Here is a 12,778-nt window from a genome sequence, read left to right as displayed (position 1 = left end):
TGGATTTCAGTTAATCCAAAGCGGTGCAATGATTAAAATATCCACTGACTGGTTAAAAGGGAAATGTATCCATTTATAAAAAAATGTAATCTGTGTAATAATAATTCTTCAGCATTTATAACTTGCCCCATAGCTGTTCAAAGCACTTCATGTACATTAGCTCAGCAGTCCTTACAATAATCCTGCTCAGTATTACTGTCTCCAGGACTCCTCAATACAGCAGATAGTGGAAATCTGGCTGTTGGGTGAGTTACCTATAAAACGTTGCCTGGCAGAGTTCTTGGCAGAGGGGAGATTTGAACCCAGGACTTTCTTATCCATGGCCCTAGTAGTCACTTAGCTGGTAATCCTGTATGATGTAGCTTAGAGCCGTCCTGTAGGCAAAGGCTGGCTAACCTGTGGCCCTCCAGATGTTGTTGGACTCCAACTCCCATCAGCCCCTGCCAGCAAGGACAATGTCCAGGGATGATGGGGGTGGTAGTCTAGCAACACACTGGGGCGAGACAGGTTCCCCTATTCCTGCTGTAGCCAAGGGAGCAGTAGAGCAGGGGTAGGGAATCTGCAGCCCTTCAGATTTTACTGGACTCCCATCACTCCTAGCCAGCATGACCAGTGGTCGGAGCTCACTAGAATGGTTGCAGCCCAGCCCCATCTGAATGGCCTCGGGTGAGCCAGCCCTGAATTAGAGCCCCTGCCTCCTGTGGCATCCAAAAAATTCATTTGACTGAAGTGGGTTGAAGAAGGGCAGCGATGGTTGCAGGTTCTCCTTCTGCAATTTCATGCCATGGTTTTTCTTCTTGCAGTTGTGCATTCAGGATTGCATAGAGGAAATAAGCACCTCGATGCTGATTCCCAGTCCTGACCCAAACCGTATGTTTTCTGCTCAAATATCTCAAACTAAGCAGGGCTGGTGTTCTTTACTATCTTTTAATTCTTTTTGCTTAGCATTTGCATACAAGTGAATGAGCTTGGGATTTCTGCCTGAGGCTGAAATCTGGTGCCTTCTGACTTATGCATAAATACTCCCCCCCCCATGCTTAGGTGGTGAATAGTTGTGCCCTGTGGGTACTAAGCCCCCCACCATCTGCTGCTTCCATGAATTACAGTGGGACTCCTGTCCTGTGTACAGTTATTCTAGCAGCCATGCTAAGACTGTGCCCTCTAAGTAAAATGGCCTTCGTTATTTGACCTGCTACCTTTGAGCATTGTGGGGGGGGGGGCTGTGCATTGTGTGATGCCCTGATCACAAGTGGAGAAAGGAATATTGAGCCCTTTGTTGTTCAGTCGTTCAGTCGTGTCCGACACTTCGTGACCCCATGGACCAGAGCACGCCAGGCACCCCTATCCTCCACTGCCTCCCGCAGTTTGGCCAAACTCATGCCAGTCGCTTCGAGAACACTGTCCAACCATCTCATCCTCTGTCGTCCCCTTCTCCTTGTGCCCTCCATCTTTCCCAACATCAGGGTCTTTTCTAGGGAGTCTTCTCTTCTCATGAGGTGGCCAAAGTACTGGAGCCTCAGCTTCAGGATCTGTCCTTCCAGGGCTGATTTCTTTAAGGATGGATATGTTTGATCTTTTTGCAGTCCATGGGACTCTCAAGAGTCTCCTCCAGCACCATAATTCAAAAGCATCAATTCTTCGGCGATCAGTCTTCTTTATGGTCCAGCTCTCACTTCCATACATTGAGCCCAGCATTTACTATATTCACAATTTCAACTTCCTTTAAAAAAAAAACCAACACAGCATTATTGTTTAGTTCTGAATGCACTGAGGATGCCCTTGAAAGTGCTTAGGCAAGAGTGGTTACACACAAAATATTGATCTAGATGCACCTTTGTCCTGATCCAGCAAGGCTCTTCTTATCTTCCAATGTATAGGAGGAAATTCAAATATCCAAGCTCTGGCCATCTCTAGATAGAACTGCTTGCCTCACATTTATTATGTTTAAAACCTCATTTCTATGCACCCCCTTTCAGTTTTGCAGGTGTTCCTGGAGCAGATCGTTGGAGGCAGCCTGCTCTTTCCCTCGACGGATCTCCCAGCTGAATCAGTGACATTATTCCAGTTTTATAGCTACCTGGAGAAGCACCATGTGAACAATCTGGAAAAACACCTGGCCAGATTTGCTAAAGAAGGTAAATGAATGGCTGGCGAGGAAGACCCTATTTGAGATTTGGTCAGGTGTCTGCCAGGTTAGGAGTTACTATATAGGGTGAATCTCCAAGGCCCGCCACTGGCTGTTGCATGTTGAAATGATAGCTACTTGAGAGACCGTCCTGTCCCTTGAGCTGCACCCAGCAGGTCACTGCGTTCTGTAGGAGAGTTTCACTTTCAAGTCCCAAGACTATCAGAAGCTGCTCTAGGGCAACTTGGAGCAGGGCTTTTGGTGTAGTGGCCCCTGTTCAGCAGGGTTCATAGGATAAATGCTGTGAAATATACTCGGATGCTAATCCATTGTGCTATGCACGCGTGGGTTCGAATCCCACCTTCGTCGCCAGTGAAATATACCGGTACTGGGAGTCAAGTGTGAATTTCATGCTCTTTATTCAGCTCATAGTAGTGAGGAATGCAGTTTCCCCAAAACGTCTGCTTTATATACACTATTTACACAATGATTAGCCACGTGATTGGCTAATTCCGGGATACTACTGTGTGCCAATCAGGTTGCGGATTCACTTCCACCTGGAGCTGGATGGGGTGGCTCCTGCGGACCAATCAGACTGCTGCATTCTGAATCCTGTTGTTCTAGGACCAATCAGACTGCTGCATTTTGGATCCTATTCAACTCAGTACATAACACCCTGGCTATTTGCACTTCCTGGAAATAACTGAAGATTGTTCTAGGTGCCACCATTTTGATTTCACACAACACTCTCTTCCCCAACCTGGTGCCCTCTGGATATTTTGTACTACAACTCCCATCATTTCTGACCATTGTTTGGGACTGATAGGAATTGTAGTCCAAAACCTCTGGAGGGCACTCAGCTAAGGACGGCTGACCTAGAGCAACACAGCAATATGAGTGCTGCTGTTGCTGTCTGCCACTGCAATTCTTTCAGGGCCCACCAGGGGGCATTTTACCATGTTGTTGTTCAGTCGTTCAGTCGTGTCCGACTCTTCGTGACCCCATGGACCAGAGCACGCCAGGCACACCTATCCTTCACTGCCTCTCGCAGTTTGGCCAAACTCATGTTAGTAGCTTCGAGAACACTGTCCAACAATCTCATCGTCTGTCATCCCCTTCTCCTTGTGCCCTCCATCTTTCCCAACATCAGGGTCTTTTCCAGGGAGTCTTCTCTTCTCATGAGGTGGCCAAAGTACTGGAGCCTCAACTTCAGGATCTGTCCTTCTAGTGAGCACTCAGGGCTGATTTCTTTGAGAATGGATAGGTTTGATCTTCTTGCAGTCAATGGGACTCTCAAGAGTCTCCTCCAGCACCATAATTCAAAAGCATCAATTCTACGGCGATCAGCCTTCTTTATGGTCCAGCTCTTTACCATGCGCTTTATGGTCCAGCACTTTACCATGCGCTCATTCAAATTGGTAGCCTTGCAGGTAACTCTTAGTGGGACATGGGTCTAAACCACTGAGCCTCTTGGGCTTGCCGATCGGAAAGTCCCTGCAATGCAAAAATGACTGCGAAAGAATCCCTGGGCAGATGGCCATCCAACCTCTGTTTCAAAACTTCCAAGGGAAGAAAGTCTGCCAGTCTATCAGTGGCTCCTAGTTAGGTTCGCCCGGGAGCAACAATGAGAGGGAGTGTTGCTACCATGCTTGTGGCTGAATGCATCTGACTGGCTGCTGGAGAAAACAGGGTGATGTGGCAGATGGACCTTTGATTTGATACTGCAGGAGTCTTGCTATGTTCAATCCCCAGAATTTCCCATTAAACCATAGAATTTTTGGAATTGGAAGGGACCCCAAGGGTCATCTAGTCCAAACCGCTGCAATGCAGGAATTTTTGGCCCAACCTTGGGCTCGAACCCACAACCCTGAGATCTTCCAACTGAGCTGTTGAGTTGATCACAAAGATATTTCTCTACTTGTGACCTAGTCAAAGTTGCTAGCACATTTGGTGGACCAGTGACTGATTTAACAACCTTAAATGTTAATTTGTCCCTGCAGTTGTATACCTTAAAAAAGGCATTGGGGTTGTGTCCAATGAAGTTGTCCTTTTAGTACAATGTTTCTCAAGCCTGTTGGACTACAACTCCTATCACCCTAGCTAGCAGGACTAGTGGTCAGGGATGATGGGAGTTGTCCAAAAACAGCTGAAGACCCAAATTTGAGAAACACTGTTTTAGTAGTTTTAGTAGGACTTCTGCCTATGCGATGGGATATACCCCCCAAATTTGTTGATGAGGTATTCCTTCAACTCTTTGGAGAAGATTTGGGGGTGGGGTGGGCAAGGGACCCCATGGGGAGAGGAAGTCCCGTCGGTGCAGAAAAGTCCTTGTGTGTAAATGCGATGGCTGCACTGCACACAAACTGTTGTAGAATAAGCTACCTTGACATTATACAGTGGAGGGAAGGGAGAATAATTCGAAAATAGCCTTTCAGAGCCATAATCCATTTATGGTTGGGTTCCTCCTCCACAGTAATGCTGACTGAGGACCTGCAGCGTCCTGGGAGAATGAAGAAAATAAAGAAACTGAAAGGGAAGCGACTCAGCCGACTACAGCCCCTTCCACAGACCTTACAGCTCCTTGCCGTCCTGCAGCTTGATGAAAACCATCGTGTGGGCAAGGCAGCCATGTTGTGTCTCTCTCGGGCGGCAGCTGATAGGAATTTCAGGGAAAAGGTACTGGTTTTCCACTTTGCTTGGCATTCCCTCGTTTGCTGCATCCAGATAATATATGCCTATGTATGGGAAGGGGCGATAGCCGAGTGGTAGGGGCATTGCTCTATGTGGGGCTACCTTTGAAGGTGACCCGGAAACTGCAATTAATCCAGAATGCAGTAGCTAGACTGTTGACTGGGAGTGGCCGCCGGGACCACATAACACCGGTCCTGAGAGATCTACATTGGCTCCCAGTACGTTTCCGAGCACAATTCAAAGGGTTGGTGCTGACCTTTAAAGCCCTAAACGGCCTCAGTCCTGTATACCTGAAGGAGCGTCTCCACCCCCATCGTTCATCCCGGACACTGAGATCCAGCGCCGAGGGCCTTCTGTCGGTTCCCTCACTGCGAGAAGCAAAACTACAGGGAACCAGGCAGAGGGCCTTCTCAGTAGTGGCGCCCGCCCTGTGGAACGCCCTCCCATCAGAAGTCAAGGGAATAAACAACTACCTGACATTCAGAAAATACCTGAAGGCAGCCCTGTTTAGGGAAGTTTTTAAACTGTGATATTTTAAATGTATTTTAATGTTTGGTGGAAGCCGCCCAGAGTGGCTGGGGAGACCCAGCCAGATGGGCGGGGTACAAATAATAAATTATTATTATTATTATTATTATTATTATTATTATTATTATTATTATTATTATATTGGTTTGCATGCATAAGAAGTGCCCTGCAGGACCAGGCCAAAGGCCCATCCAGTCTAGCATCGTGTTCTCACTGGAGTCAGCCAGAAGTCTTGGCTGTTCCATGGCCCTCAGATGTTGTTTTGAGGCAGCAAAATACCAAAAAGTTGTGCAGTCCTCCTCACCAGGGCTGAAATTAGGCTTTCTGTCACCTGGGGCAAAGACCTAGTTTGTCACACACACCCCACGTGTTTGCATACACGCACACGTACACATTCATAAAGGGAATAAAAAGTAGTTTGAAAGAGGCTAGAGAAGTCTCTCCAAATAGTAAAATTGCCTGTGTATGTATCTGACCTTCATTCAGCCTTAAGTAGATCTCCTCAGAGAGTAACAGATCATTTGAGGAATTCTATGAAGTACAGTATTATGACTGTATGATATAATAATAATAATAATAAATTAGAAACTGTGATAATGATCAGGACACATACCAGCGAGTAAGTCCTATTGAACTCAGTGGGACTAACTTCTGAGTAAAAATGCTTAAGATTACAGAATCTTTAAACAGTTACCTGGGAGTAAGCTCCATTGAATTCAGTGGGACTTACTTCTGAGTAGTGAAGGCTTCCAGTTTAAGGGTCTGAAGAATAAAATAAAAGAATAAATACTCCACAAGCTTCCTTTAAAAATTGCTGGCTGCTGAACCATTGCAATTAAAGAATTTAAAGTGGATTGGCTACATTTCCCTTCCAAGTTACAGGAAGGGACAAAAACAACGTGTCAGCATAACATTTATTTCATTGCAGGCATTTTATTTTCAGTATAAAGAGGAATCAGTGTAGCTGGTGGTATGCAGCAGTGCCCTCTTTATGTATTCACATGGTGTAAACGTGTATGTTGTCCTTTAGATCCAAACACACACGGAGAACACATAAGCAAGTATTTAAATCTAAAAGCTTCTGTTCCCAAAAAGGGCAGCAGGAGGTGGTGTTCTGATCTCTTCGCCACTTTTAATTGACAGTTGAGGGTAGAAGAAGAAGAAAGCAAAAAAACTTCCCCTTTCCAATTTTGCTTGGAGAGCAACCTTTCCCAGGATTTCTCTTTTGCACACAATTCCCAAAACAGACAGGGAGAAAGGGGAAAGGAGGAGGATAGTTTCCCCAGGTTTTCCTGCTTCCCCTTGCAAATTAACATCCCTCTGGTGCTCAGCAGCTCAAGACAAGAAGGACCTAGACTGAGGCTTCACCCAGGGCTGAGACCCTGGCTAGCTCCCCCCCCCATTAACCACAGCCCTGCTCCTCACCGCTATGATTGCTGCTTGCTAGCTAGCCTGTTCTCCTCTTCCCACCCTTTCCTGGTATCTCCCAGAAATATCTGTTCACAGGAAGAGAAGCAGTGGGAATGGTGGGGGAACAGCAGCTCTGCAGTCTTTAAGAGTTAGGAGGCTCCCAATATCTTATGTTAGGGCACTTTGGAGCAGAGGAGAGGGGGAATGTTATCAATGTCATTGAACGCTCCATTGTCTTTTGCAGGCTCTGCTTTTTTACACAGATGCCTTAAGTAACGATGATGCGAAATTACAGCAAGCCGCATGTCTGGCCCTCAAAAACCTCAGAGTGAGTATTTTTTTAGTTCTTGTTTAGTAGGGTTGTGAAGAGAGGTGCATGTGCAGTCACAGGCAGCCAGGAGAGGGCGCTAGAGTCATCAAAAACATGATGATAATGAGAGAGCTACAGATTATTTTATGATTATTTATTAAATCTCCAATTTATTAGATCTCCAGTGCCACAGGCTATCCTTCCATTTGAGTCAGCGCATTGATGCCAAGAGTTAGGAAGCATTCTGAAATAATTTAACAGCTGCTCCTGCACTGCTTCTTTTATATAACAGGGTGTGGAAAGCATAGAGCAAATTGCCAGACTGTGTCTATCAGAATCGGAGGAAGTGCGGAACGCCGCCAGAGAAACGACTCTTTCATTTGGTAAGTGCTTAAAACGATTCCCTGCGGGTGGATTTTGAATGAGCAAACAGTGAGTTGAAAAGCAGAAACAGCAGCTAGTCCGCCTTGGCTTAGAGAGGCATCACTGCTTGCTCTGAGGAAGTGGTGTCCGTTTTGGTTGCCCCTGCAGCGGATCTTCTTTTGCCCTCAATTCCCAGCACTGTTCTTGTGACAGATTTCTGGGGAAAGAGCACCGCACGAATGGCTCTTGCAAGGGAAGGACACACCAACAGAAACCCTTCCACCCCATTCCTACGAAACTCTGTGCCTTGTTCCTGCACCGCCAACCGCCTCTGCCCTTTTTTCTTCATGAGAATTGACTTTGGCTTGCACCCTGAAGCCTTGTTAAATCATTCAGCTTTGTAAATTGCCCTAGGTATTATATACTGCTTAAAAACCTAAGTTTGGTTCTGATGCATCAGACCAATGGTCCATCTGTTCCAGCATCCTGTTGCCGCAGCGACCAACTAGATGCCCGGGAAGCCCCAAGCAGGACCTGAGTAGAGCAGCACTCTTCCCACTTGGGGTTCCCAGCAACTGCCTCCAACACTGGAGGTAGAAGACAGAACATATCCATAGTGGCTTGTTGCCATGGGTAGACCTGTCCTCCATAAATAGGTCCAAGTCTTCTTCTAAAGCCCTGAATCTTCTAACATTGGTTATTAGCTTTGTTGGGTGAGCCAGGTTCTCACATTATGGGGGGAGGGAGAAACAGATAAACTTTTATCTCTCCGTTTTCTTACTATTTTCTTTTCCTAAACTGAAAAGCCCCCAAGGTTTCATCAATGGGAGTTTTGCTCCAGCTACTTGGTCATTTTGGGAGGGGGGCAGATCCACACCATACACGTAAAGCAAACAACTTCCCTCCCCAGAATCCCGAGAACTGTAGTTCCCCCCTACAGTTCTCAGCACCCTTAGCAAACTAGAGTTCCCAGGATTCTCTGGGGGAAGTAATCAGCTTGAAATGTGCAGTGAATGTTCCCTCAATGTAAGCCATGGCTCTGCTCTTGCTCACCCTTTTCCATACCTGTATCCTTTTTTGGACTTTTGGATATTGCTAGGGGAGCCATTAGGCAGGCCCTAAACCTTTTCTTCATAATCAATTATTTCCATGTGGTTGTGAAAAATTGGTTGCAAAATTGTAAAAAAGGGAGAGTCATGCACAAGGAAAACTTCAGTTACAGGTAGGTAGCCGTGTTGGTCTGCCATAGTCAAAACAAAATAAAAAATAAAAAAATCCTTCCAGTAGCACCTTAGAGACCAACTAAGTTTGTTCTTGGTATGAGCTTTCGTTTATCCAACGGCAGTCAACTTCCTGATTTGTCCCTTTCTTCACAGGTGACAAAGGAAGGCTGGCTTTTGAGAAAATGGACAAGATCTGTTGTGAGCTGAGGGATATGATGTACCAAGAAGCTGAAATAGAAATCACAGTATTTTAAGCAGTGCCTTCGAGGGGGAGGCCAGATAATCTTGCACCATCTGCAATTCGGCTACAAGAGTGCAGAGGAAAGCACGCAAATGTTAAATCTGTCTCGGCTGGATTTAAAAACAAATTATCTTGAGAATGAACAGAGTTTCCGCACGCTGCAACATCTCTTTGGGCGACTCTGATCTTATAACCAGACAGGTACTGTGTAAACCATTAAATATCAGCATCCCCCCCCCCCCCAGTCTTCAGTATCACAGGAAACAGTCAACCTGAACTAAGAAGGCATCCGGAAATCTTGCACTGAAGTTCTCCATTCGCAGTTCTCAAGGGAGGAAAGGAAACAGAAGCAGCTTCTTTTTTCGACTGAGAGACGTTTTCTTAGGAATAACCAAGAAGGTGTTTCAAGCAGGAGAGAGAAAGAAAATGGCGAGGATGGGCCACACTGGGATTTCAGTGAGTGGCATTAATGAAGATGCACCCTTTTTTTAGGCATAGGAAAATAACCTGTATATTTATTTGCTTAATGTTGTGGACAAGGACTTCCACACAATCTCTAAAGTAATTAGCGACAGTAAATTAACCTGAAATCTCCTTTCAAGGGCACCTTGTTCTGGCAGCAGATGTATTGGGGTCTTAAGATAAGACTGGAAAACGTGGGAGTTTGTGACCCTAGAGCATTGCAGAGTTGGAAGGGACCCAAGGGTCATCTAGTCCAACCCCCCTGCAATGCAAGAATTAACAGCTAAGGAATCCTCACCTCTTGTTGGTCACTTCCCACTATTAAGCCCCTGGACCATTCTTCTTGTACACACACCAGAATCTAGTGCCAGGGAAAGCTATTCCCATGAGTGCTTAATACTGGGTTTATAATCTTAACCGAGCTGTTTCTAAGTGGACTGTGGCTGCAATACTAAGCACATTTACACTGATCTTTTACTGAACTTGGCGAGATGCACATTTGAGTAAACAGGTGCAGATGCTGATGAATAATGCCTACCATCTTTTCTTTCTTTTTACCACTGATGGTGTTGGCAGGAGCTGAATGCAGTTGTGGGTGTGTGCTTTGCCTATTGCTGATAACAGAAGTTGCTTCCATCCCAGAGTGTGTGTATGCCCATCACTGGATCCCGGCCCCTTGCTTTAATGTACATATTTTATACAGAACTCTGCTTTTTTATTATGAGGAAAAAAACCACACTTTTCAGTATTTATTGCTGGGGTTAGTTTACATATTGTTCATTTTTTAAAGTTTAATAAAATGTTTGAAAAGTCAATTGCATTCTTCTTCCAGTTATAATTTAAAATACAATGCAAAACACAAGAGTCCAGCATCGGAAGAGAGATGCTTTGGAGGAAGGAAAGTATTGAGCAATTTGACAGGAAAATTAACAGGCGGGTGTCGTTCCTGGTTCTCCTGCTAATGCACAGTTGCAGTGAACCAAGTTAGGCGAAGCGGATGTTTTTAATGTTGTCCTTTCAGGGTAGGGAAGTGCACAAAGGAGATGGCTTCAGCAGCAATATGAAGGTTAGAAGTTCTGGATTAGAAAGATGCCTTTGAAACCATGACCTTAATAAATGATAGATAAGAGTAGAAGAAGAGTTTGGATTTGATATCCCGCTTTATCACTACCCAAAGGAGTCTCAAAGTGGCTAACATTCTCCTTTCCCTTCCTCTCCCACAACAAACACTCTGTGAGGTGAGTGGGGCTGAGAGACTTCAAAGTGTGACTAGCTCAAGGTCACCCAGCAGCTGCATGTGGAGGAGCGGGACGCGAACCCGGTTCACCAGATTACGAGCCTACCGCTCTTAACCACTACGCCACACTGGTGCAGGAAGCGGAAGACACTCCAAGAGACATGCTTCTTTACAAAAGAATTTTTATTGTTGCAGCTAAAATGAGAACTGAAAATCTTTATGGGAAATTGAAAAACTGTACAGTTTTTTTTTTACTGAAACTGTGAGGTCATTGCAGCGCCTTACACAAAAGACAATATACCTGAAAACGTATTATACCAAAACATTTAGCTTGTTCGTTTTTTTAAAAGATTTTATTTTATTTTTCTTAAAAAAAACTTTTTCTATGGCAATCTGTAAAAAAGAAAGACCTGATGAGTATATATTTGCTTAAGGCATATAGCAGAGCAGCTCACTAACTTTCTAACAAGTTTAAACATGGATATTTTTTTTCCGCCCCCCCCCCCCACTTCCCTCCCCACCCCTGCCCCCTTCCCAAGAATAGGTTAACCAATACATCCACTTTGAAATGCTACTTGTATTTACACACCCAAACTACTACATACATAGACAGGACACCAAAAACAAAATGCTTACAAGTTCAGCATTATAAGCCTTATACACACCTCACTGGGCTTTTGATTGGGCAATTCCACTGCATGTTTTCACTACAGTACGAGTCCTTCTCGAGTTCAAATAGGATAAAAAGGCAAATCACTAATACTGGCAGACCCAGGAGAGACATGGTCGCCAGTCCATCATCCCCGCATCTCTGGCGAGCAAGGGAGATCTTTAGTTTCTTCCTCGCTGAAGGGGATATACGTAACGGTACAATCAAGTCACTGTGGATTTTAAGGAGAGACATTCTGAATTCAACCATTCCCCCCCACCCCACAAAAAAAAACCACCCCAAGGAATAGCATTACCATTCATTTATCACCTGCTGCTAAGTTCAAGAGCTTTGATTTTCACATCCTCTATATAACAACAAAGTGCAGATTTCAAATCTCACTTTGGTTCTGATGGCCTATGCAAAAGAGAGAGAGAGAAAAAGAGAAGAGAAAAGCTGCTCCTTTGGGGTTTCAGACAGCAGCTTCATGGATCCGGGCACCTGTTTGCTGCAGGGAACGTGTGTGTGTGCGCACACACACACATGGGAGAGGTGTGAATATGGCTTTGTACACACTCTGGAATGTTTGTACAATATTTACTCAGCTTAAGAGAGTGGTATACAACTGGCTTGCACGGCAGACGTATAAAACAGAATAGAAAGTCATGCCGAGTTATTAGGCAAGATACAGGTAACCTGATGTTTGTTGGTTTGTTGTTGTATTTTTTAAAAAAGAGCACACCTACCAATCTATTGGCTGAACAAAGACATTTCAGCAACACTCTTGGAACCACGGCCATTTAGACAATCAGATCATGCAAATACAATCTGGGTACATCAGTAAGCAGAAATATATATATATATTTTAAACTCTTTTTCAACTTTCAAGCACATGGATTTTGACCAGGACTCTCTCTTTTGGGGGGGGGGGGAGACTTTATACATGCATCTGAATAAAAATGTGCTAACGTTGGTTCTCAACAAGAGCCTAGTGAATGAAAGAGAGAGAGAGAGAGAGATGGGGACAAAGCAATCACATACTGTATAGTAAAAATACACAGATGAGCATTATATAGTTATACCATTTTCTATATAATCAGTATTTTTCACGCTTGCATTATTACTGTACTGCTGAAGATTGACTGCTTGAGTATTCCTCCTTTCAAATTCTGGTCCAAACAGCAATCTCACGGGTAACTTTCTGTCTGTCTCTGTGTGTGTGTCTTAAGTTTCCATTACTACCTGAGGATTATTATTGTACTTTTGAAAAGCCCTTGATGCAAAGCTTGACTTCATTTATTTTTGATCCAACCACTCCTTCCTTCCCCAAGATCCAATGGTTCAAGGAAAAAAAAAAAACCCAAAGAGCTAAAGTTTGTGAGCGTCGTGGCGAACCAAAATAAATATGGAGTGAGAAGTCTATTATGTTTTTTTTTTTAAGGTAGATGGTACTTAAGTGTTATATAATTAGAATTTTGCAGAATTTTAAAAGCACTGATCAGTCACACTTGTACGTCAATTGTCATGGTTTTACTTTGA

At 44.5% G+C, this 12,778-nt stretch overlaps 1 protein-coding gene across 2 annotated transcripts in view; it reads left to right on the top strand.

Annotated features, from left to right (window-relative positions):
- The window catches only part of RIPOR3 (RIPOR family member 3), a 109,834-nt gene extending 100,855 nt beyond the window's left edge, over positions 1 to 8,979 (top strand). For both annotated transcript variants that reach the window (XM_033153535.1, XM_033153536.1), the window contains 5 exons: positions 1,977 to 2,135; positions 4,599 to 4,801; positions 6,999 to 7,082; positions 7,357 to 7,447; positions 8,804 to 8,979. In XM_033153535.1, the coding sequence (XP_033009426.1) occupies positions 1,977 to 2,135; positions 4,599 to 4,801; positions 6,999 to 7,082; positions 7,357 to 7,447; positions 8,804 to 8,904 (638 nt within the window). In that variant the 3' untranslated portion in view covers positions 8,905 to 8,979. The remainder of the gene's footprint in view (positions 1 to 1,976; positions 2,136 to 4,598; positions 4,802 to 6,998; positions 7,083 to 7,356; positions 7,448 to 8,803) is intronic.
- Positions 8,980 to 12,778: the final 3,799 nt, after the last annotated feature.

This window comes from Lacerta agilis, chromosome 6 (genome assembly GCF_009819535.1).
Source record: "Lacerta agilis isolate rLacAgi1 chromosome 6, rLacAgi1.pri, whole genome shotgun sequence".
Classification (NCBI taxonomy): Eukaryota; Metazoa; Chordata; class Lepidosauria; order Squamata; family Lacertidae; genus Lacerta; species Lacerta agilis.
This window is presented reverse-complemented; position numbering and strand designations above follow the sequence as displayed.